Source organism: Polypterus senegalus, chromosome 7 (genome assembly GCF_016835505.1).
Source record: "Polypterus senegalus isolate Bchr_013 chromosome 7, ASM1683550v1, whole genome shotgun sequence".
Taxonomy (NCBI): domain Eukaryota; kingdom Metazoa; phylum Chordata; class Cladistia; order Polypteriformes; family Polypteridae; genus Polypterus; species Polypterus senegalus.
The window spans coordinates 42547069-42573482 of NC_053160.1; the positions used below are offsets into that span (position 1 = coordinate 42547069).

A 26414-nucleotide genomic window follows, 5' to 3' on the forward strand; every position below is an offset into this window, starting at 1 on the left:
TTGTGGAATTTGCTTATTCATATCCTTAAGTTATTTTTCCTGGTTTGACACCACTGTGACACAAGATTAGTTCAGGACTTGGGCTATAACGGCAGATACCCAATAGATGCCCAGTGGAATGTACATTGAAGTTACATTGAAGGCAACTCATGCAGTTTTGAATACAATGCTGAGCTAAAACTAGCAGAGGACATTGTTGCCTCTGGTAATGTTAGGTGGCCAGAGGAGCCATTCAGTAATGGTGCCTTCAAAGCCAGAGAAGGTATGTATCCCAGAGGGAGTAGGAATGTCTATATCCAGGACACTGGTGGTAGTCAGTCAAACAGCAAAATAGATTGCTGAGTCTTTAAATAGTAGGTTGCTTCAAATTGGGAACATTATTTTTCTTAATTGTTTTGGGTGCTTCTGTAGTGACAAGAGCTGAAGTTGCAGTATTAATAAAGTCAGTCACTGGTAGCCAGTCAGTGTTGCTGTATCAGATTTATGTTTCCTTGATACACATCATTATGGGCAGGTGACCTGTGTGCAGAGATTCAAGACTGCAAGGACATCTGGTGCTGCTAGGAAGAGTATTAGCTAGATGGCCGCTGCATTTACAGAGGTCAGTCCTGACCCCTGATGCAGTTTTGGAAACCATCACAAAAGCAGTTCATAATATGGGAGATCAGTGCCTCTGAGACAAACATGTAGTGGATGTGGAGCCAGGAGAAAGGATTAAGAAACAAATCAACAATTGGAAAGAAGAAAGTTTATTGTGAAAAGAAGAAAAAAAGAAGAACAAGCAGAAGGAGACTGAGTTATAGGTACTGACAGCTAAACTTGTGGGTAACAGAGACATATTTAGGTTGGCCAAGAGAGGTTATGTATCATTATTTGTTGTTCTGTATCTTTCAAATCACAGCAATGTCTACCTTGTTTTTATTTTTTTATAATACATATCCTTTTTACTTCAGCTCATAAGTGTTTCCTGCTGTTCAAACCATTCATACATGACAGTCCGAGGTAAATGATTATGACAACCAATGTTCCAGTCGTTTTTCTCCAAAAGATTGCTGAGTGATGAGCAGAAGTGTTGAAGAGCCAAGCTTGTATTTCCATACATAATTAGTTTTTTTGCAATGTCCTAATAATCATAAAGATTCATCTGAGACATGAACAAAATGCAGATGAGAAACAAAACCACCACAGCCAAATACAATGCAGCAATAAAATCTGCACTGCTGGATACTGCACTGCTTCTAAAAATTGCTTAACTGCACTGATTTTGTTGTACAGAGAAAATTATTTTTTAAATTCATACGTAGATGGCTGTAAAGTAGATCTTGCACAACAGTGTACTGTGCAAATAAAACAACTTTTTCCTCAAATTTAGAAGGACAGTAACAACTTTATTTCACATTCTGTGTAATTTACTAACCTTTTTCTAATAGCTATAACCATAATTTATTAACACTACATATAGACTATATTAATAAATGTTATTCTCAAGAGACACCAACATTATTATTGTCTTTTGCATGTGTTACAGTACATTCCCAATAACCCTACTAAGCCTCATCCAGGGAAATTGGTGAGTTATGTTTCATGAGATATCAAATCTACCTTGTCGTCACATATTTGTCAGATGGGGAAGGTACTGGCAAATCCCAAGGATAGCCTATATTTATGAAAGGGATAATAAACCCCCCTCCTCCAAATAATTTTAGTTAGATTTACTTTACATGTATTTTGGCAATGTCACATACCAAAGTGAAAGTATATACTCAAGGCAGTTTTGCTAAGTAGGTGTGTGCAGACGTGTGTTTTGTGATGGACTTCCAACTTGGCTAGGACTACTTCTTAATCATTGCTGCTGTGTTTGGCACTGGCGTCCTTAAGTACTGAGCAGAAAAAGGAGGAATAAGAAAGGGATGATAGCAAAGAAATGTCATGTTGGCATTTTCAAGATTAATAGACATAAAATGCATCTGCATTTCAGTTCATTTAACAGCTGGATACAAATTAATATTAACAGATTTAAAAACGTATTCTTTTTAGTTAGAGACTAAAATAATTGATTTGAAGCTAATATGAAATTTGACCTTGTATTTATCTAATTAAATAGTAATTTTTTATTTTATGTAAACTTATTTAGTCTAATTTATAACGGCTTGTTTACCTATAAAATGCTGGAATCTTTTGTTAACATAACCAGTATGCCTTTGAGACTTAGGGAATGGGGAAGGAAAAGAAAGCACTAAGAGGAATATGGTGCAAACTATACATGAACAATGACCACATGCAAGATTTGAACGTAAAATGATCTGTGAGACAGCAGTGCAGTGTGTTACCGTGTTGTCCAAAAAAAGTACAAAATTAAAAAAAACCTGAGAATTACAATCATCTTTGAGCATCTGTTATAAGTGACTATAACTTTAGCAGCAACATAAGTAGTCTTAGCTCTCACATTGCAACACACTCTTTCCTTTTCCAGAAATACACTGTTTAAATATACAGTAACTGAAAGAAAAATGCAACTGATCTTACAAAAATCCACAGCAGGTAGACAAATTCTGTTTAACTTTTAAATGATCCACAGTATAAATGATGCATATTACAATAGTGATTTAATCTTTATCATACACTGTTTCTCCATAAAAAAATTATATGAAAAAAGTATAAAAAATAAGCGCAAATAGTGAAATAAAAAATGCAAAATTTTCATTTAAGACAATATTTTTCAGCACTGCATCAGAAGATTCAATACAGCACTGAATGCATTTAAGAGTAAAATGAAAAAAATGGACTGACAGGTTGCACCACAAAGTAGAAATTCTCTAAGCACATATATAATTAGTACAATCGGCCAAAGAAATAAATAAAGTAATGGAGTAGTGGAAAGGAACCAATTAATCTTAAATTTCATTGTTGTTTTGAACAACTATTTTTATATATAGTAGCACTCTTCATATAGCTATCCACAAACCACAAAGTTGTAAAGCAATTAGATTATCATATAAGACTATCAGAACAAAAGCTGAAAAAAAAATACAATCATGCAATGTAAATGAGCTATTTGCCACATAGAAGTTTTTAAAGCATTTGCAAATTGGGCTGAAATACACCTCTGTTTAATGACTTGTCTATGGTTCACCAGCTATAACTACACAAAACTATATCAGCATTCTCAAACCCAGTTTAGTGACACAGGAACTGGAACCTATCCTGGTAGGCCTAGATGCAAAGTAGAAAGACAGGGTTTGTTTAGGCACGCATCCACTCTCACATTGGCCTAGTTTAGTGTTTCAAATAACCTAAAAGTTTTTGGTATATAAGAGTAAAATTGGAGAAAAGCTACAGACAGACAGGGACTGGTTGCTCATTTGAACTAAGAATGGTGTATCTGCAAGGCAGAAACATTAACCACTGTTACACCTTGCCTGATGAAGGGTCTTAGCTGCGTCGAAAGTTTGCATTTGTAATCTATTTAGTTAGCCAATAAAAGGTGTCATTTCACTCGACCTTCTCCTGTATCAATCTATGGCTAACACGGTACAACACTCTACTGCTGTGACACCACAAATAAGACAATGTGTTTTAACAAAGTTCAGGTTCAAAGTTTATTGTCATGTACACAGTAAGGAAACATGTTTCCCTGCACAATGAAATTCTTTCTTTGCTGTTCACACCAAAAGACAAAACCAATGTATAAAGATAAACATAAATAATAAGTAGCAGATAGATAATAAGTAACAGAGGCAGCATAAAGTATATAAAACAGAATACAAATATAAAGTGTAATTGTGCAGGTAGGTGTGTGATGGACAAGTCAAATACAGTTGTGTGAGGTAGATAAAATGAGGTGAACCATGGTTATAAACTCCAGTCAGTTATTTAGGAGTCTAATGGTCTTGGGAAAGAAAGAGTTCTTTAGCCTGAAAGTCCTGCATTTCATACTTCCATACCTCCTGCCTGAGGGTAGAAGTGTGAACAGTTCGTGATGGGGGTGGGTGGGGTCCCTGAGGATTGAGGCAGTTCTGCTGCGGACTCTGCAGTTGTAGACGCTCTGCAGAGAGGGCAGTGGGGTCCTGGTGATCTTCTCAGCAGTCCTTACCACTCTCTGCAGGCGGTTACGGTCCATAGCAGTAGTGTTGCTGTACCATACAGTGACGCAGCTAGTCAAGATGCTCTCAGCAATGCAGCTGTAAAAGTTGCCGAGGATCTTAGACAACATACCAAACTTCCTCAGCCTCATCAGAAAGTACAGCCGCTATTGAGCCATCTTGACCAGCTGTGTGGTGTTAAGTGTCCAAGTGAGGTCCTCCCTGATTTAGATGCCCAGGTATTTAATGCTGCTCACCCTCTTCACTTCAAGCCCTCGGATGAACAGTGGCCAGTGAGGTCTCCTCTCCTTCCTCATGTCCACTATCATCTCCTTCGTCTTGTCTGTGTTGAGGGTGGGGCTGTTGTCCTCACACTATGACACCAGACTGTCCACCTCCCTCCTGTAGGCCACCTCATCCCCACCAGTGATGTGTCCAATCACTGCGGTGTCATCTGCGAACTTTAGGATGATGTTATCTTTGTGGGTGAACAGGGTGTAAAGGATGGGGCTGAGGACGCGTCCCTGTAGGGTGCCTGTCTTTGTGATAATGGTGGCTAAAGTCCTATTACCAATCCTGACAGACTGGGGCCTGTCAGTCAGAAATTCAGTTACTATAGTAAAAATACTTAAAAAGCACATATTTGCTAGTTTCAGCACACCACTATTACTATGTACATATGTGAGATAAAAGAAAATACGGTGGCACAGCAGTAGCGCTGCTATCTCACAGTAAGAAGTCCAGGATTTGTATCCCAGATCCTCCCTGTGTGGAGGTTGAATGTCCCTAATGTCTGTGTTGATTTTCTCCAAGTGCTCTGGTTACCTCCTACAGTTCAAAAACATGAAGGTTAGGTGTATTGCCCGTGCCAAATTGGCCATAGGTTTGTATGTGTGGGAGTGTCAGTGTGGTAACACTGCGTTGACCTAGTACCCTGTCCAGGGGATTATTCCTGTCTTGAACCTATATGCCTTTTGGGATAGGCTCCAGTACCACATTGACCTGCTCGGAATTAACCGAGCTTAGGAAATGGTATGGTATAATATGTTCAGAACAGTGATATATACAAGCATCTGAGTGTTCAAATAACTAATTGAACAAAATCCAGGGCCAACGAATATTTTTAAAATTGAGCATTTCCTACAAATTATTCAAATAAAGTAAATACAATTTAAGTATATACAGTATAATATACTTTTTTTAAACTATAATATCATTAAATTTGTAAATGTTTCACATGAAATACACCTACTCTAAAAACACACCCCATTTTTCACCAAATTACACTACTGCATGCAAGTCTCCAATATCCAAAAAGACAAAGTTATAGCAATGATTTCAATGCATTAAATAGCAAAAATAATATTCAGATATACAGTACTCATAACAATCATCCATAATACATGTGAAGTGGAAATCTTCTAATTGGCTGCTTTAAATAGCTCTCTGAATTTGAGAGTTTAAAGAGATAACATTTGGCAAACTGGCAGCCCCTAGGTGTCATAGTTACACCCATTTTTGATGGAAAAAGTTTCCACGACCTACAATAAAACACACTATTTGTTTTTCTTTGTGAACTGCTATATTTTGCTTTACAACACTTGAGCATATGAATTAAAATTTGAACTTTTGTTGCTTCATTGGTAGTTTAAAGGAAAATAAACCACATTGACTTTGGCACTGCGGAAACCCACCAATTATTGCATAAGAAGTATCCATCCATTAAAAGGTTTTCTACCTCACTTATCCAGTTCAGGGTCACAGGGAGTTGGTGTCTGTTTGGGTAGCATCGATCACAAGATGGGAACCAACAACTGGAACCGATTCATTACAGAGTACAACCCATCAGTCACATAACATATACTGCATCTAAAACTGTTTTTTTTATGTCATCCACTGTAAAAGGAGAGATTCATTTGTTATCTAATTAACTGTTACTATTGTACTGTATATATTTTAAATACTGGGAGTTTATTTTGACTGTTAGCACTTATGATATCTGCTCTAAAACCACAAAATGTAGGTTTTGAAAGCAAAAGAAAATGCTCAGATTGGGCAAAATTGCAGCTACTAATCTAAATCATATAGGGAACACAACATGATTAACTAGTTGGTTGGAATTGATATTTATCACAAAAGGAAAGCAGGGATGTACAGTATGCTGTATTATAGTTTTATGAATAGCGCAGAAAAATCTGTGCTAAAAACAGAGTTATTCGTTTTGAGCCCTGCTCCTGAATATTATTAAAATAAAATTGCTGGAACTCCAAATCAAAAAGCCTTTTAAGTCAAAGTTCAGCTTACATTTTGGGTCAATAGAGGGTTCCTGTCAGCCCATGATCTAATTCACCAAGAACTAACATATGGTTTTAGTTTTAAACATAAGACCAGCCTTACTATTTGCCATTAAAACAGATACAATTATGCTACAAATTGTTGACTAATCTTTGAAGATGAACTTTCTGATTCACTAGAGTCTGAATAAAAGCATCTAGACAATATAGAGTACAGTTTTTTATTTTAACAAGTTGAACTTTCTTTGTAGGAACTATAGTTTAAACAATTTTCATTAAGTTGTTTCAGAGACACTGCAAACTTCAAAATAAGTCTTTAACCATTATAAATATTCCATAAATCTGTAATACAGATCTCGAAAGGAAAAAAATGTGAAAATGAAAAGAGATTTATATTGAGAGGGACAAAATATCAGTGTTTCACAATAATATCTTAGAAAATAACAAAACATGGCAAAAGTGCTAGAAAATATTTTTTCATTTATGCCATTGCTAAGAAATATAAATATACCGACAGCGTATGAGTTGCTGATCAATATCTAAAACTTTAAATTATCAAAACAAACATTAACACAAATATTACAGTATAACGTAAGTGTGGGATGCTATGTAAATGTGTGAATGTAACTATTCTAAAATTTCTAGAACATAATTATATTTAGCTGTATGTAGTAATTCTATAGTTTTTACAGTGTTTGCAGTGTTGAACTAAATGCAATATTCTAAAGGTGCACTATAATGCATTTTTAGATGTTGCAAAAATGGTTATATTACAAGCCTATTAATTTTGTAATCATGCAGTTGTATTATTCAAAAAAGGAGAATTTTTGCTGACTGGACACCAGTCCAATGAAGAACACACTTACTCACACATCCACACACATTCATAGAGGGTCAGGAGATGCTGGACTACCTGGAGACAGAGGGAGAATTTGTTGACCCCAGGGAGACAGAAATAATTTGCATGCCTAAGGAATATGCAAAACATATTTCAGTCATCTATCCGTTGAATATAGTCATACACTGATATTATTCTTTAAACTAGTTAGAAATTACAGACTTTAACCAAAAATGAACCTTAAAGATGCAAATGGTCCCTACAAACATAATATTCTTCCAATTATATATTCATCATAATAAATCATTTGTAAACCAATTCATTAAAATAGATATCCTGTTAAAGTACAGTAGTTATGTATCAAATGCTTGGTCATCTGAGCCTTTGCCATCTGCCCTTTGAAATTCATGGACTTATTTATCCAAAAACATATAGATTTAGAATCTTCTAATAACTGTCCATACAGATTTGTTTTGGGTATTCTGCAGCATTAAAACCATTTAAATACTCTCCACTTTCTTGTTTTTATATAAAGGATGCTTTCGTTATTATAATCACTGTGCTCCACGCTGACTAGCATGCTCCGGTAAACAATCATTACAGATATACTTTTTTGGAAATGTGCACTTCCTAATCTCACTTTTTATTTTGAAGGATGTCAGGGGAATTAAATTAGGTATAGTATAAAATTAGGCAAAACTATCTTATAAACTCAAATGTTACCATACATTCCTGATCTATAGATTATAAATCACGAAGGGTTTTAAAAAGTATTGGGTTAATGGTTTATGAGAAACTCAGATTTAGGCAGAAGACCACCATCTTCCCCATAACATACTTGAAAAAGTGGAATCATAAAAATGAATGACTGAATTAGTGCATGGACAAAATGAGTGTTTCAAAAGCCTGAAATGGTTATTTGTGGCTATACAGTAAACCCTCGTTTATTGCGGTTAATCCATTCCAGACTCTACCATGATAAATGAATTTCCGCGAAGTAGGATTCTTTATTTATAAATCTAATATTTTCGCAGTTAGAGCATAGAAAACCTGTTTACGACCTTCTAAATACGTTTTTTTTAACATTATTTGAGCCCTCTAGACATGAAATAACACCCTTTAGTCAAAAGTTTAAACTGTGCTCCATGACAAGACAGAGATGGCAGTTCTTTCTCACAATTAAAAGAATGCAAACATATCTTCCTCTTCAAAGGAGTGCGCATCAGGAGCAGAGAATGTCAGAGAGAGAGAAAAGTAAACAATCAAAAATCAATAGGGCTGTTGGGCTTTTAAGTGGAAGCACTGTGATAAAGCAGCCGCAAGGAAGGGATCAATGTGAAGGTAGTCTTTCAGCATTTTTTAAAGGAGCATCCGTATCTTCTAAGCAAACAGCTTCTGTGCAAACAGCCCCTCTGCTCACACCCCCTCCGTCAGGAGCAGAGAATGTCAGAGAGAGTGAGAGAGGCAGAGAAAAGCAAACAATCAAAAATCAATACGTGCTTTAGAGCTTTTAAGTGTGCGAAGCACCCCGAGGGAAGCATATCGTATATCATTGAGGAGTTTTATTTAATACGTAAAACGTGCTCTGATTGGGTAGCTTCTCAGCCATCCGCCAATAGCGTCCCTTGTATGAAATCAACTGGGCAAACAAACTGAGGAAGCATGTAGCATAAATTAAAAGACCCATTGTCCGCAGAAATCCGTGAACCAGCGAAAAATCCGTCATATATATTTAGATATGCTTACATTTACAATCCGCAATGGAGTGAAGCCACGAAAGTCGAAGCGATATAGCGAGGGATCACTGTATACATAACGCATCTCTTCTGCAAAGATCTCACTGGAATTTTAAATGCATTAGCTACAGTATGTGTTTTAGTCATCTGATGTTGATTTACATTTTTTCAACATCACCAAAGACCAAACAGCAGAATGGACAAGCTATGTCTCTGTAAAAGAGAGATCATTGGAAATTTCATGAAAATAAAACAGTGCTACAAGAGAAAAAGTTACTTTTTGTAAAAATGTAAGCTGAACTGTATATTGATTATTTAATGTGCATGAATGACATTTTGCCTTAACATTCAAATTATTTGCACGTTAGCAAGTAAATTATATCAGTATTAAAGGTATTTTAGGTAGCTGTACAAATTTAGTTAGAATTCCTTTTGTTTGTGAAATACATACATACAACTTAAAATCAGTACAAATAAAATTCAGTAGAAACCTGGAAGTTTTCTTTTTTGCTCTATACATACATTTATTCACATATAAAATGTAATGATTAATCACCTTATGAAATACCTATCAAAGGATTCTAAATACTTATTGGTCAGTTTTATCCTCTAATGTCCATTTTCATTAAAGCTTATGAAGAGTGTGATAGTTTTGTTGAATTTATGAAAAAATTTAGACCAGCCAAGCACTTTTTATCTTATCTTTGGATTGTTTAAAATGCATAGATACAAATATGAATTTAAAGTTAAGAGTCTGAGTATCCTAAAATATATTAGAATTTTATTGTCTTAATATATACTAAACTATATTTTTCACATCAAATTGTATGGTCTTACATCAAAGCCGCTTGCATCTTCCATGTACTATAACTGCAATCATTATGAAAAGAACTTTTTGACAGAATTCAACATTTTCAAATGCACTATATGAAATAAAGTCGAATTCACTGTGATGATCTGTTTATTATAACACTTGAATTTCAACTGTGTTTAAATCAGCTGGTAGAAAATTATGCTGCTAGCATTTTCATAGATGATACTATCCATATGGCAGCTATAAATGTGTTTCCTGCTACAGTCACAAAATACTCCATAATTAGACTCATATGTAACAACAAAAGTATCACATGTTTGTGCTTAAACACCCCATTAGAGTTAAGCATCACCAGCAGTGGAAAAGCCTGCTGTAGTGCATACCTACTTCATGATTTACTGAGTGCAATGTAAATTGTTGAAAAAGTATGAAAATTACTGTTTTGGACTTTTTTTTTTTAGTGATAAGACATTCATTTTAAACTTGAGCCACAGTCACTTCCAAGGTATAATAGAGCCAGAGATATTTTCTTTTTTTTCTTTCAAGTACTGAGAACTAACTTGATATCTCCCTATGGATCACACATATCCCATACAAAAAAACAAGAACTGACATAAATGAAGTATTGACATTTGACCTCTAACCCTACATTTCAGTGACTAAATGTACACAACATTGAATCGTACATTGCCTCAGATCAGGTAATACATTTTACTTGTGTGGCTGCCTGCTCATCAAAGTAAAGTAGACTGTAACAATTACAGCACAGTGTTCAGAAAAGAAAAGAAAAGATGATCAAAATCTTTACAAGTACTGTACACTAAAAAGAAAGTGAAGTGATTTATTCATTTAAGAAAGCTAAAAATATACAGTTTCCACATTTTTAAAATGAAAACACACAGTCATCTATTTCCAATTTAATACACAAAATATCAGATTATGCAAAAAATTTAAAATAGGTAAAAAAATATAGGGAGCTAATTTGAAATAAAAACAGTCATCTAAGCCAGTCAAAATAATTGAAGATTCCCCGATAAGTTAATAAAAAATGTATTTTATTCTCCTAATTATTGTATTTTACTTTTTTTGTGGTATAACAAAATTACTTTTTCATAAGCTAAAACCTTGAAAACCTTAGCTGGCTTTGCTAAATGAACTTTAGATCACACTAAGGAGTCTTAAGACCTCATCTAAAGAAAATGTTGATAGATTTGGAAATATACTGTATCTGAAAGTAAACATGACTTGATGCTTTTGTGTTTTTTGTAATGAGAGGAAAAAATGAGAAAGGAAAGTGTAAATTAAAAATAATAGAAGGAGTATAGTCAAAGACTGTTAAAACACCTCCAAGATTTAAAATGACTGAGTATGGTAAATATTTGAAAGACAGCTACAGGTATTTCAGGATTGCATTAAAAATTGCTGATAGGTACTGAGGAAATTATTCAGTAATTTTTTTTATTGTAAATAAGACAATACATCTGTATTCCATTTAAATATCTTACATGGGTTATGTATTTTCCAAATGTGCAAAATGTGACTGTGAGCTAGGAGAGTTGTAAAGATAACCACAGAGTAATTGTGGTGTATCTTGCATTATCCTAGATGGACCAGAAACTGCTATTAACGATTACAATTTACTGGCAGATGCCATATTTCACGTTTATTAGTTATACATATTGGAATGGTTTTCATTTAAAAATTGGCTGATGTGTTTAGTTTCATGACCATCACAGTTTTTAACAGTGATATTTGATCTAAATGTTTATACCATAAAGCCATGGGTAGTACAGTGGCACAGTGGTAAGCCAAGCCATTGTTAATGTGGAACTTCCATGTTCTCCATGTATAATAGTAAGTTTTCCGCTTGGGTATAATTTTTCATTGACATCCCCAAAAACATGCAGGTTTATTTACTTAAAATCTGTAAATTTGGTCTACTTTGTGTGAATGAGTAAGACACATGATGATGGCCTGTTCAGGCCTGGTATAAATGAGAATGTTAAGTTATGGTGCCATAAACCATCACAGTAATCCATCCATTCTTGCTATGGAGGTAGTTTAAGTTAGTATGTAACTTCACAAAGTCAGTTTCGAGTAACATACTAGAATGGAACTTAAACCATCCATAGTGCACACTTCGTTAAATATGTTGTGAACAGCAGGGTGTGCTACTACAGTGTTGCCAAAAATAAAACCAAGAAAGCCTGGTTATATCAAAATGGGCACATTTACTAAACAAATTAAAAACACAAAGAAGTGCCAAACACACACAACAACCAATATACCAGTTAAAAAAGGTGCAGATATTCTATTGCATCTCTGGCCCCTCTTGGCAAATCTAATAAAGGCCTGTCTAGCTGACAGATTGGTCTGTCCAAAATGCTATATCCAATCACCTCTTCTCATAACTCCATTTTGTCTATCTCAGTCATATTTCTGGACCTCTTCCTTCCACCATTCAAGCAGTTGTCCTTTTTTTTTTGAGAATCCACACTCAATTAACACCTGGTGATGGACTGGCTTTAAACACCGCTATGGGTCATGTCCTGTTGAATCTTGTAACTACTTTTGGTTTCAACATCGGTTCTACAATTGTAATAGGGATGCCACACTTTGTTCTCTGTCACTCTTTAGTTTTCCTGCACCCCGTGACTTCTGCAGTCTGTAAAGAGCTGGATCTCTGAGAAGGACAGCCTGGACCGCTATGTCATCTTCTGGGTCCATAATATGCCTTGTAGCAGCCAGAACTTGTGTTTACCTCCTTACTCCTATATAAATACCATCTCTAGCAATCTCCTGTATGATTGTCTTTTTCTTTATGCAAGTTTGCCACTTAACATGGAATAATGCGTTTTCTTAATATTACAATTGGTCATCTAACTTGTGAATACAATTTTGTAACAATAAAACAAGTTTTAGAAATTTAGATAACATGTAAAAGTAAATAAATAAAATCATGCTTCATTCTTAATTTTTGATCGCACGTCACATTTTTAGGATGTCACTTTCACTTATAAGTTTTATGCTTTGCTCTTTGTTCTGTGTGGAACAACAATACATCATATCAGGCATTATTTATACTTCCAAGGAAAGTTCAACAATAATTTCCTTGTTAAGTTTCAGGTGAAAGCTAATTGCAGAATGAGCACTATTTCTAATGCATGCAAACCCACTTAATTCATATAAAGATTGAGGGGGATAGGAGTCCATTTTGACTGCATCAGAAATCAATGCTGAACAGGGAGACAGTCCATTGCATGTCCTAATGTTGCACAGAACAACACTGACATTGGAGCCAAGCTGATACTGTGGATCAACCTAACATGCACATCATTGGAATAAATGGTGGAGCAAAACTGGATTACCTGAAAAAGAACCCCTCGCATAGACAATGACAGGACATCATATTTAAACCTCTGGTGGATGATCCATGAAGCAACTGCACCAGCCACTGTGTCAGCAAAAACCTAAATACATCATCTAATTTAACAAAGCACAAACTACAAGTTAAATGTAATTTTTTGGGTTTATAAAAAAAAACAGCAGCCACAGTCTTGCTCTAGGGTTGAAAACTGATCTACAGCTATGGCACTCAATATTATACCCTGATAAACATTATGGTTACATGTTTCTCATTTCAAGTTCTAAATTAATAATAATAATTCTTTACATTTATATAGCGCTTTTCTCACTAATCAAAGCCCTCTCCATGCAGGAAGGACCCGGGAAGCAAACTCACAATCTCCTTACTGCAAACTTCCTGTGCTGTTTTGTTGTATCTGACAACATTGCTGCTTGAGTGTACCCTTAGAAACTGCAGAACATCAGACTGACTAAGGAATTAGGAGACGTGGGACTAATAGTTTTAAAGCTTTAAGTTTCATTTAATTAGTATTTAAAATTATTTAAAAATTACCTTTACTAGAGTTTTAAAATATTATTTTATTTCATAATATTTTAATTTCGTCTAAACAGCATAAATAAAGAGCATGCATTGGTACAAACATACAGTGCATCCGGAAAGTATTCACAGCACATTTTCCACATTTTGTTATGTTACGGCCTTGTTCCAAAATGGATTAAATTCATTTTTTTCCTCAGAATTCTACACACAACACCCCATAATGACAACGTGAAAAAAGTTTACTTGAGGTTTTTGCAAATTTATTAAAAATAAAAAATTGAGAAAGCACATGTACATAAGTATTCACAGCCTTTGCCATGAAGCTCCAAATTGAGCTCAGGTGCATCCTGTTTCCCCTGATCATCCTTGAGATGTTTCTGCAGCTTAATTGGAGTCCACCTGTGGTAAATTCGGTTGATTGGACATGATTTGGAAAGGCACACACCTGTCTATAGAAGGTCCCACAGTTTACAGTTCATGTCAGAGCACAAACCAAGTATGACGTCAAAGGAATTGTCTGTAGACCTCTGAGACAGGATTGTCTCGAGGCACAAATCTGGGGAAGGTTACAGAAAAATTTCTGCTGCTTTAAGGTCCCAATGAGCACAGTGGCCTCCATCATCCGTAAGTGGAAGAAGTTCGAAACCACCAGGACTCTTCCTAGAGCTGGCCGGCCATCTAAACTGAGCGATCGGGGGAGAAGTGCCTTAGTCAGGGAGGTGACCAAGAACCTGATGGTCACTCTGTCAGAGGTCCTCTGTGGAGAGAGGAGAACCTTCCAGAAGGACAACCATCTTTGCAGCAATCCACCAATCAGACCTGTATGGTAGAGTGGCCAGACGGAAGCCACTCCTTAGTAAAAGGCACATGGTAGCCCGCCTGGAGTTTGCCAAAAGGCACCTGAAGGACTTTCAGACCATGAGAAACAAAATTCTCTGGTCTGATGAGACAAAGATTGAACTCTTTGGTATGAATGCCAGGCGTCACATTTGGAGGAAACCAGGCACCGCTCATTACCAGGCCAATACCATCCCTACAGTGAAGCATGGTGGTGGCAGCATCATGCTGTGGGGATGTTTTTCAGCGGCAGGAACTGGGAGACTAGTCAGGATAAAGGGAAAGATGACTGCAGCAATGTACAGAGACAGCCTGGATGAAAACCTGCTCCAGAGAGCTCTTGACCTCAGACTGGGGCGACTGTTCATCTTTCAGCAAGACAACGACCCTAAGCACACAGCCAAGATATCAAAGGAGTGGCTTCAGGACAACTCTGTGAATGTCCTTGAGTGGCCCAGCCAGAGCCCAGACTTGAATCCGATTGAACGTCTCTGGAAAGATCTTAAAATGGCTGTGTACAGACGCTTCCCATCCAACCTGATGGAGCTTGAGAGGTGCAGCAAAGAGGAATGGGCAAAACTGGCCAAGGATAGGTGTGCCAAGCTTGTGACATCATATTCAAAAAGACTTGAGGCTGTAATTTCTGCCAAAGGTGCATCAACAAAGTATTGAGCAAAGGCTGTGAATACTTATGTACAGTACATGTGATTTCTCAGTGTTTTTATTTTGAATAAATTTGCAAAAACCTCAAGTAAACTTTTTTCACATTGTCAATATGGGGTGTTGTGTGTAGAATTCTGAGGAAAAAAATGAATTTAATCCATTTTGGAATAAGGCTGTAACATAACAAAATGTGGAAAAAGTGATGCGCTGTGAATACTTTCTGGATGCACTGTACATATGTGTTTAACAGTAAACAGAATGTCCAACCAGTGGAATAAAAAAATTAAAATGTCAAAACATCAGGAAAAATAATTGGTTTCTGTGTATAAAATAAGTAAATGTTTGCTAAATTCCTTTGAAAAGTAAACAATTTCTTTTGTATGCTTTTGGTTTCATACAATAACAGCGGAAAGCAAGGAACAAACAGGTTACGTTTGAGGTCAAATTAAAAGCTGGAATTGACCTTTGATTGCAGCCACATGGGACCCCACGACCAATGTTGGCAACCACTGGTGTAGTGCAAGTAAGTAAAGTTATTCAAGGCACATTCACTCCATTTACTATATGGTGCCTTGCAAAACTACTCAGACAATTTACAAATTTTCAAATACAGTATGTCAAATACTGATGATTCTGGCTCTCTGATCCAGCATCTTACTTGAAAGGATGAGTAGTAATTTCCACAAGCTAAATAAGGAAAATAATTAAAATCTTAGTTGTTGGTAATAATGGAAATAATGATGGTATTAGAAATAAACTTGAATACTTTTCATTTAAAGTCAAAGTGGAAGTATAGAATTTGGGTGTAATCATGGACTCTGACCTAAACTTTATATCACATATTAACCATATTACTAGGACTGCATTATTCCATTTAAGGAATATTGCAAAAGATATACCTATTATAACATTGTAAGATGCTGAAAAAAATCATTCACTTTTTTTTTAGTTAGTTAGATTACTGTAATGCATTCCTACCTGAAAACCCTAAGAAAGATATATATCGGTTGCAGTTAGTTCAGAGTGCAGCAGCAAGAATCTTAACCAGAAAAGGAAAATCTAAGCACATCTCACCAGCCATAGCATCATTACATTGGTTACCTGTGTTCTTTAGAATTTAATTTATAATGCTGTTAATAGTATACAAAGTCATAAATAATCTTGCCCCTTCTTATATTTTGGTGTGCCTGTCTTCCTACTATCTAAGTCACAAACTTAGATATACTAATAGTGAGCTGCTTATTATTCCAAGAGCAAATCATAAAGAAGTGGTGTGGTGGCCTTTTACAGTTATGCACCAAAGTGGAATGGAATACTTTAACATTATACTGTAGATATGCCAGGCTAACCTGGTGGATCATTTAAAAAATATATATTGAAAACTGTTCTATTTTTTCTTTTACATAGCTACATTTTAGTCCTACTTTTAATAAATTACATATGCATAGAACTATCTTAATATTCTATGAATAATTTGCAGATTTTGTTTTATTCTCCAGCTTAACTGAAGTTTTTTTTTCTGTCCTTTCCAGCCATCTGACCTTATCACTGGACTCATCTTTTGAGACTTAAAATAGATTCTACATATAAGGACTCCACCTCTCAAATAATCATACATTTATTTAGAAAAAGTATGTATTTATTTTGTATGTTATTTATTCATCATTATTCTTATCTAATTTCAATTTGTTTTGCTTTGTTTATAAATATTTCCTTGACATTTTGTAAAACACTTTGAGCTACCTCCTATGTATTAAAATGTGCTATAGAAATAAATTTAGAAATCCAGCAACAGCAGATATTTACAGAGCTTGTTCCAATTTTTATTTTTTACAAACTCGCATGTGCAAGAACCTAAATTTTAAAGACAAAAGAAGCTATCTGTCAATTGATATTGTCAATAATCCTAATTCTCCATCCTGGAATAGCTGTGTGACTTTATCTTTCACTGTATCTTAAGCATATGCTGTTTGCTAAGTATTCAGGCCATGCAAATTAATATTTGACTGAACTGATTTTTGCTACAATAACTGCTTCACGTCTTTTGAAGTAGGTGTCTGCACAGGTTTTTCATGATGGTAAGGAATGTTTTGTCCTTCTATTCTTGTCAGCTTTGCTTCAGCTAATTTAAGTTTCTAAGATAGTGTTTTTGAACCACCATTTTCAAATAATGTCACAGATTCTGTCTGTTTTTTACACTTAAGCCCTTAAAATACTGCTTTCGCTCTGCGCTTGTTTTTTTGTGCTTCACTGAAAGGTTTGGCTTTTATTGGCCAAACTCAAACAAGCTTCCATGTACAATATCCAGTACTGTGCACCACCTGTTTTTCTCTACATATTAGCTAACTACCTTGACCCTACACGTGAGAAGCAACAAAAAGTATGACACTGCCATATTTTATACCTGGGATCGTGCTTCTTGGAGTATAAGCAGTGTTATATTTTCACCACACACAGATCTTTCAATTTTTGCCAAGAAGATGTCTTAATGATCAAAAGACCTTCTCCCAAAACCTAGCTGGCTCACTCTAAACGTGCTTGAAGAAGATTTGTTTTGAGTAATGGTTTCTTATTGTCACACTTCTTTAGAGGCCAGTGTTATTTGGAACTCTTCATCTGAACTCTTTACAGAACTAATTGTTAGTCCCTCAGTGGTTTTCCTCACATGTCACATTCTTGCCTCTTGGCATCATTTGGATAATGTGATGCAGATCCCATTGCTTGAATGTCAAGTCCCTGGGACATTCAATTTTAATACAATCTTTACCTTTTTCCTAATATGTGCATTTTTACCTCCTTACATACTTCGACAGAAAATGTGACAGTAACTGCAGGAATGCACAACAACAAAGCGAGTGTACCTTATTAGGACAATTAGTTTCACATGCGAAAACTGCCAGCAAGAGTCAGAATAGTTATGCTATTTGCATTTTTTATTTAAAAAAAAATCCCACATCTAAAAAAGTATTTTCAAAATATTTGTAGATACTGCCATATAAAAATATGAACTTTTAAAATACTAACTACTTTATTATTTATCATACCAACTATTCACTATTTATTAACTTTTATAGTCATCATATTGTCTGTCTTTTAAAATACAAAAACATTGTACCTAATATCACAAACAGCACCATTTTTTCTATTACATGATCATAGCCAATTAAAGCCATGCGTTTTATTGTAGTAACTAGCATATTTTCACTCACTCTTTGGATTTATTTTTCAATCTCACTGCTCACCTGTATTTTGACTTCTCCCTTTATAAGACCAATATTTTGCCTGATCTTTCCTCTTTTATAAACTATTATTTGCTTACCCTGTTTGTCCACATCTCCTCTCTTGCTTTTGTTATTTTTGGTGTCTGGTTAGAAACCCAGGAACTTGCATGGTAACTTAAAGACCAAGGTGTTAAATGCAAACACTCCAATAACTGGCAAAGAGATAGCGTGCCAGTACCAAGTAATCATCAAAATATTAAAATATCAAAATAAATCAAAATTAAAAAAAAATATATTTGAATGTCTTATTTTCATGCAATCTAGGTTATTATGTTCACAAATGAAATGTTCCCTTATGAGCTAATTTTTAAGTGTAGTAAAATCAAAAAGTCTAAACTGAATAAGAAAAAATAAAATGCTGCCAGTTCTTACACTTGAATATACTTAAAATATTTTTACCAATAATTATGTTTTTCTTGTAAGTCTCTTTTTAGTGTTGACTGTCATAATTCTGACAAAAAAATTAATTTAAGAATTTAATTGTACTATGTACACATTAATTAACCTTGTAATGGACTAAATAGAAAATTGTATAATAAACCAGTTATTAGAAATGTCAACCACCAGCAGCTGTTCAAAGCTCTGGACATAATAAGAAGCATAAATGCACTGATGATACAGAACATTATGACCACTGCCATATGAAGTAAATGACAACTATTCAAATATCTCGTAACGATATGTCAAGATCAGTGATATATTAGATCACGGGTGTCGAACTCCGGTCCTGGAGGGCTGCAGTGGCTGCAGGTTTTTATTCTAACCATCTTCTTAATTAGTGACCAGTTTTTTACGGTTAATTAACTTATTTTGCCTTAGTTTTAATTAACTTGACTCAGGCCCCTTAGTTATTTCTTTTTCCTTATATTAGCAGCCAAACAATAATGAGACACAAAACAAGCCGCCACATGACCAGCTCGCCTGTGCCCGTCACACAATAGCTGAAAATAAAGTCAGGTGAAGGTCTCGGTGAGGTTGATCTCTCAGTTCACCAAAACATTTTGACGGTGTTCTTAGGAAAAACAGAAAATTAAGAGTTTTGGAAATGTCTGCTGTGGCAACGAGCCATGGAACTAAATAACAGGTTTAATTAACAGCAAGAATCAGCTGCTCATTAATAGATTGGTTGGAGTTTGAAATCCCAGTTTAGCTGGTCATCTATTGGCTCGTTTCACATCTCATTTCTGTTTGGCTGTCATTTAATGAAGAAAGGAATCAATTCAGAGAACTGAATCCGTAAAAATAATGCTATTAAAATGAAGGGAAAAGGAAATGATTATTAATGAAAACTGGTCACTGATTAGGAAAAGGGTTAGAATGAAAACCTGCAGCCACTGAGGCCCTCCAGGCCCAGAGTTCGTCACCCCTGTATTAGATGGTAAGCTGACACTGGGTACTTGTGGTCGATATCTTGAACATAAAAGACATGGGAAGTTGACTTTTGATAAATCATTATGGCCAGCCAATTGTGTCAGAGCAAGGCTTGGCGGGTGCTCATAGTCAACTGTGGTGAGTATCTTCTGACAATGGTATAAAAAAGGAAAAACCACAAAGCATTGATAGGGTGTTAGGCGGCCAAGATTCATCAATGTAAAAGGTTAACTAAGGCTATCCTGTCTTGTACAGGCCAGCAGAAAGGCTACTTTGGCACAAATTGCAGATAATTTTAATGATGGTTATGATAGTTATGTGTCAGGAGGACACACAATGTGTTGAACTTGGCTGTGTATGGGTATGCCCATAGGAATGAAAAATCAAAAAAAGAGATCTCCTTAATATATTTTTGGTTTTCCCTGGACAACAATGAGATCAGAAAGAAAACAAATGGAGACTTGATCTTTTGTCTCATGCTTCACAGATTTTTCTCCTTAGGAAAAAATACCCTGGTAGTCTCACAAGAATCTCCTCTTGAATTTCAGCAGAGATCTCAGTAAAGTCACACAACTGGCTCAGATTTTCCAAGCAATTCCTTCACAATTTTTTGCAATTTAAAATTGATTTGCATTGTGTGCCCAGTTATATATGGTGAAATGTATGGGCAGTTTTTTATGTTAATAAAACATTTTACTATAATTACAAAACTGTAGTTTTTGCTTCTGAGTAATACTATAGGTTGCTCAGATTGATACTGCTGTGCTCCAACTAGATCACAGTTATTCTGGAATAAAAGGCAGGTTTTGTGGAGTAGTGGTTAAGACACCCTGAGTTTGTGGGTGCAAATCCTGTGACTGGCACTGTGTCACCATGAGCAGGTCACTTCAACTGCCTGGGCTCCAAATAAAAAAAACAAAAATAATGGTACCTCATGTATCTAAAATGTTCTACATCACCTTGGAAATCCTGGTGAAAAAACAGCATACTAAAATATATTAATAATGTGCTACAATTTTTAAAATGATAATAAAAATATATTTTCTTCAAGCACACTTCAATTGTAATTATGTACACTTCAAAAAGTATATTTTAAATGGAAATGTATTTTAGTGTACTTAAGCATACTTGAACTTAAGTATAGTTGTTTGAAAGTAAGGTTTGTTGTGTTTTTTTGTATCTTTTCAAAAAATATATTATACAGGGTGCGGCAGAAATAACTCCCACATTTCAAAGGGGGATTGGAAAAAAATGCTACGAGGTATCACCAAAACTTTTATTTCCCAAATGTAGATATAAAAAAGTTTTTTTACTTTAAGTTTTAAAAATTATATCGTCCAAATGGTGGCCTTGATGGCTGATACACATTTGGAGCCGTTCTTAGAAGTTTTCCATCACTCTCACTTAGCATGTCGGGCGAAATTCCTTCAATTTCTTCTTGAATAGCCTCCTTTAGTTGGTCCAAGGACCGAGAACAATGTTTGAAAACCTCCTGTTGCCCTTACTCTTTGAACCCACAGCAAAATCCTTTTCCGGTCTGGAACACCTTCATTAGCACGTAAACCGAACCACATGTGAAACACCCTCTGCGTCGCAGCTACAGATTCGCCATTTTTGAAAAAAGCTTCCACTACAAAGCGTCGATGCTCAACTGACCATGGCATGGTGTCGAGTGAAAACTTTATTATGTTCCGTACCTAACGGAACGGACCGCACCCCTCTACCTGCTTTGGGGACCCCACAGTGATTTTTCAAAATGTGGGAGTTATTTCTGCTGCACCCTGTAAATGGAAATGTCCTTTAGTGTACTTAAGCATATTTAGGTTTACTTTGTCAAAAGTACAGTTTGGTATATTTTTTGTATACTTTAAAATAATCTTTCTATATAATACGCTACTGTGGCTGTTTGTTTTTCTGTCCAGGATTTTAAATCACCTGTAGCTCGCAAACCATTTGAACTATTGACCTGAAATTTGGTACACAAATACTACGTGATGTCTACTATCCACTTTTGGGGTGATGATATTTATTTTATTGTAGAATCAACTCTCGGCATGGGCGCCATTCTTATTCTGAGCCGCCTTCGCTAATCATTCTTGAGGCAGATTGAAGACTTAAGTGCCAGTTTAAGTCACAAATTTAAGAAAACGTAATAAGTAATTGCAAGACACAAAAACTAACTTAATCAGTTTTAACGTGAAAATATGCCGACGAAAGAAGAGAAGCAGCGGGCTGCTAGGGTGGAGAAAAGAAGAGCTGCTCAAGAAGCACCAAGCGCATCAACTTCTGAGCAAATGAATGCCAAACGTACAGAGAAAGAGGATGACAACTAGGAATGCTCAAGTCAAGTGTGTTCACTGCACGTTATCATGCAGTGCGCCGTTACTGGTATATTATAAATGTACATTTCCTTTTTTGTATATAAACATTCTAGTTCACAAGTGTGTTGTTTACTTTGTATAAGATACATTTTAAACACTTTATTTCAAGTATGTTAAAGTATATTTATTAATAATTATACCATTTTCATTTTAGACAATAGTTTTAAAAATCATTTTTATAGTGTTAAAGAAAACTTTTAAAAAGCTAATAAAATGTGCTTTTAATAAATGAATGTATTCATTAGTATACCACTACAGGATGTGTTAATTAATAATGTTGTTTTAATATGATGTGAACAAAACAAATTGTTTTGAAAGCAGGTAATGGGCTTAAATTGGGCCACATTACCAGCAAAAACTGGCCACTGAAAATGTTTGAAACAAACATTTCTGATACTCCAAAGATTTCAAAAGTAAAGATATATGCATACTGATGTAAGATTTTTAAATTACACTTTTTTTCTTTTAACAGGATCACACCAAATGTACAGTCCCACTGCTAGGTCAGCTTCTTTACAACATGCAGGTTTGCATGTTCTGTGAGGCCTACTGCTCGACCATATATTTTTTACAACAAACTACATATCAGTGTTTAATGAACAGTCTTATAATGTGTGAAGTAAACATTTGCCCTCCCATTATTGTATTAAAGTAGTACGCATTTTGTTTTTCAGGTTTATGTTACGCCTTATGGATCACATGGCCAAAAAATGGAATTCACCTGAAAGGTAATTCTACACTGACGCATGCACCCATAGATATTATAACACTTTCATATGCTGTGACAAAATATTTTCAAAATGTTATTTTATATAATTGTGTAACAAAGACTACATCAGAAAGCCACTGCTATCTTGACATTTTGATAATTTCTCATTCAGGGCCAGAACCATGAATGCTGCCTTGAACACTAGGTAAGTAGTTTGTGACTGATGTGCCCATTTTCAAGACAAAGATAAAATAATGATGTCGTCACTATGGCAATAAACTGATGTATGCATTTGGGAACTTTACTTTCACTTTACTATAATTGTCAAAGTGTGTCATATTACTGTAATTTCTAAGTTATGTAATGTGGCTTTAACAGGTTGCAGGAGATCTGGACCATGAGGAATCCCAGCAGAACCTGCCTGATCAAAATGTGCTTGACAGTGAGTATTGTGTACACATAACACATAGTAGATACAGTAGCAATCTACGCGTACTTTAAAAAGTTCTGATATATCCCTATTTCCATTACAGATTACTTCTGAACAACAATGGCAGAGATGTGGAAGATACAGGAGGAGCTTACCATCAAACTCTCTAACATCACACAGAAACTGTGCAACACAGAAATGTTCCAAAAAAGAGACTATTAATATTATTACTATTTTTATTATTCATATTTTACATTGTACATAAGTCCGAAATCAACAATCAAGTTTTCTAGAAAGAAGAGACTTTTTTTTTTTGTTTTAAATGGTTTTTAGTTTAGTTGAGCTTTCTTTATAAATAAGCATTTTTCAAGAAAAGGGTTAGTTAGACATGTTATCTTGAATTTTGATTAAATTTATGTTGTTATGTTTTATATTGCTATTTTTTGGGGCTGAAGCTCGGGCCCTTGATTTATTATAAATAAAGTACATTTTAATCAATAAAAGTATATTTTAAATCTATTGCAAGTACACATAGATTTCTTTAAAAGTACATATAAAGCAATACAATTTAATTATACAGAAATATATTTAAAGTGTCCCACTTTATTACGTTCAAGTATGTTTAACACAAATAAAGCTGATATTGTGTACAATTTAATACATTTAGCACAAACTTAGTTGTTCCAATTTAACACTTTTGAAATGTTATTAGTCCTGGCCCAAGTATATTTTTTGTACTTTAGCACACTAGATTTTAATACACTTCAGTATACTTTTTTTCACCTGGGAAAAGTCATCAGTCCAATAATAAGTAAAAAATATAAGTCTTAAAAGTAATTCAAACAAGACTAGAAGAGAACTCACAAAATATTCCATGCTTTTCAAACCAAGTTATAAATTTGATCTCCTTTTATTTTGTATCATGTATCTCCTTTTTGTCTAAGCTATTTCTCTTAAGGAAGTTTAGGAGAAACATCTGAACCAAAGTTGATTCTTAAATGAACAGAAGTGAGAATCTGTTTAAAGTTGCACGAGCCATCAAAGATAAAACTTTGAGCAATAAACTTTTCCTTTGGGTGTGTAACCTTAAGTCAGTCATAGTGCCCATGCTAACGTTGAAAGCAACATGTAGCCATCATATATGATGTATCACCTTTGAAAAGTGAACTTTTGAAATGTATAAGCACATGCTCAAGTCATATTTAAACTTCCAAAAATCAATCGTCGTGTCTTTTTACTGTTTGGGGTTTTAGCCCAAACTTCAAATAGATGGAATCACTTAAATTCTGTCTCTGTATTCTGCACATATTACATAATTCTGAGAAACCTCTAGGTCATGTGCAAAGACGTGCTCCACTGACAATGTATTTTACATCGTACGTTACCTCCAGGTAATATAAATCCATTGGTGAGATTTGCGAGTCCAAAAAGTCTTCATAAGTTTCAAACTCTGTTATTACATTGTCAAAAGCCGCAGTTGCCTTGTCTTCCTCCATTTTGGTTGTTTACAGAGCGGTAGCCGTACGGTGCCATAGAAACAGAAACCTCCTCCAAGAACGAAACTGGGCGGAGAGAGAAACAAAGAGTACCCAGAGTGCGGACAAATACCCGCCAATCATTTTTTAGAGAGCCAATCATAAGCAAGAGTTAGCGACACCGCGTTACATCGAGGACTTTTGACCACTCTAATCGGTAGACTTTACTTACAAACTTCAGCTACCACGTGACTCTGCATTGAATAAGAGGGTTAGGAAAATAGATGGATGGGTCTACTATACCTGAGGAACACAGCAATAAACAGTCAAGTTCAAACCGCAGCTTACTTACGACAAGCCGTTTTAGAATGAAATCACCTTTGTTATTGTAGAAATTTAAATACAGTACTGATATTGTTCATTTAAATTTAATAGCATCACTTTTAAACTTGATACCCTTTTGAAATATGACATAGGATTTTTCAAAGTATTAGAACGTCTGGAATTTTTAATGTCAATATTTTTAACTTTGATATCGAACGCAATAACCGAAGTTTTCAAGAAGAACGGTTACTTCAGCCAGCCGGTTTAAAGTAATATATGACCGGGCCGCTTTATTAAACAGTGCAGATGTAGATCGTTCAAAGAACAACAAGACATTTAATTGTGTCAGGTGAGTCTGTGAGCAGACTCCAGGAGACTGAATGAGATGCTTTAGCATGCATAGGCCTACTAATACCTTTACAGAATTACATACTACTAAAAATTAAGAACTTTAACGCTAACTTTGCAGTTTCTGCAAAAATGCTTTTTGAAACCCATTCAATCTGACTAATCCTTATGCACAGCTGAAATCAGCATACGTATGTTAAAGTCATTGTCAAGGAACTGGAGCTAAAATGAAGAGGAAGAAACCTGCACAGGGACACAAAAGTTGTTGAAAAAAGACTCAGTATCAGGCTTGTTATAAATGTGATATCAACTTTTTGAAAGCTGAAATCAAGGTTTCTGAATTTTGATACCAACATTTTGGAAATTTAATACCACCATTTCAAAATGTGACAGTATTTAGAAATGTGATATTGTGGTTTTACTATTTGATATTATCCATTTAACAACTCATATTCATGAGCTGATGTGGGTTCATGCTTGATATCTATCTCTGAAAAATTATTCAGTTTTTAAAATTTAATAGCAGGTTTTTGGTCATTTTATATCAATATTTTAAAAATTAACATTTAATATCAGCATTTTCAAATTTAATATAAAGATTCTCAAATTAGATATGACAATTTAATAAACAGATATTAGCTAGTAGTTAAAAGTAAAGCAGATTAATCTGTCAGCAGTGTTTGTGGTGTAGATTTTGTCAACATTTTAAAATTCAATATCAAGATTTTTAAATGTGACATCATTTGATGTCGCAGGGCATGTTTAAAAGGTTAAGATTAAAATTGTGAATTTTGGAAATACATTTTTAAATCTTGGTATTTAACAAAAATACTTGATATCTAGCTTTCAATAGAAGAGATCAAATTTTAAACACAAAATATCAAATTATAAAGGCTTTCTATAGTTGACAGCCTCAGGCACAAG

At 34.9% G+C, this 26414-nt stretch overlaps 1 protein-coding gene across 1 annotated transcript in view; it reads right to left on the reverse strand.

Moving 5' to 3' along the window:
* Positions 1–24885, reverse strand: part of cfap299 (cilia and flagella associated protein 299) — a 358409-nt gene extending 333524 nt beyond the window's left edge. Inside the window, exon 1 of the mRNA XM_039758533.1 lies at positions 24729–24885. Coding sequence (XP_039614467.1) covers positions 24729–24839 — 111 coding nt within the window. The 5' untranslated portion in view covers positions 24840–24885. The remainder of the gene's footprint in view (positions 1–24728) is intronic.
* Positions 24886–26414: the final 1529 nt, after the last annotated feature.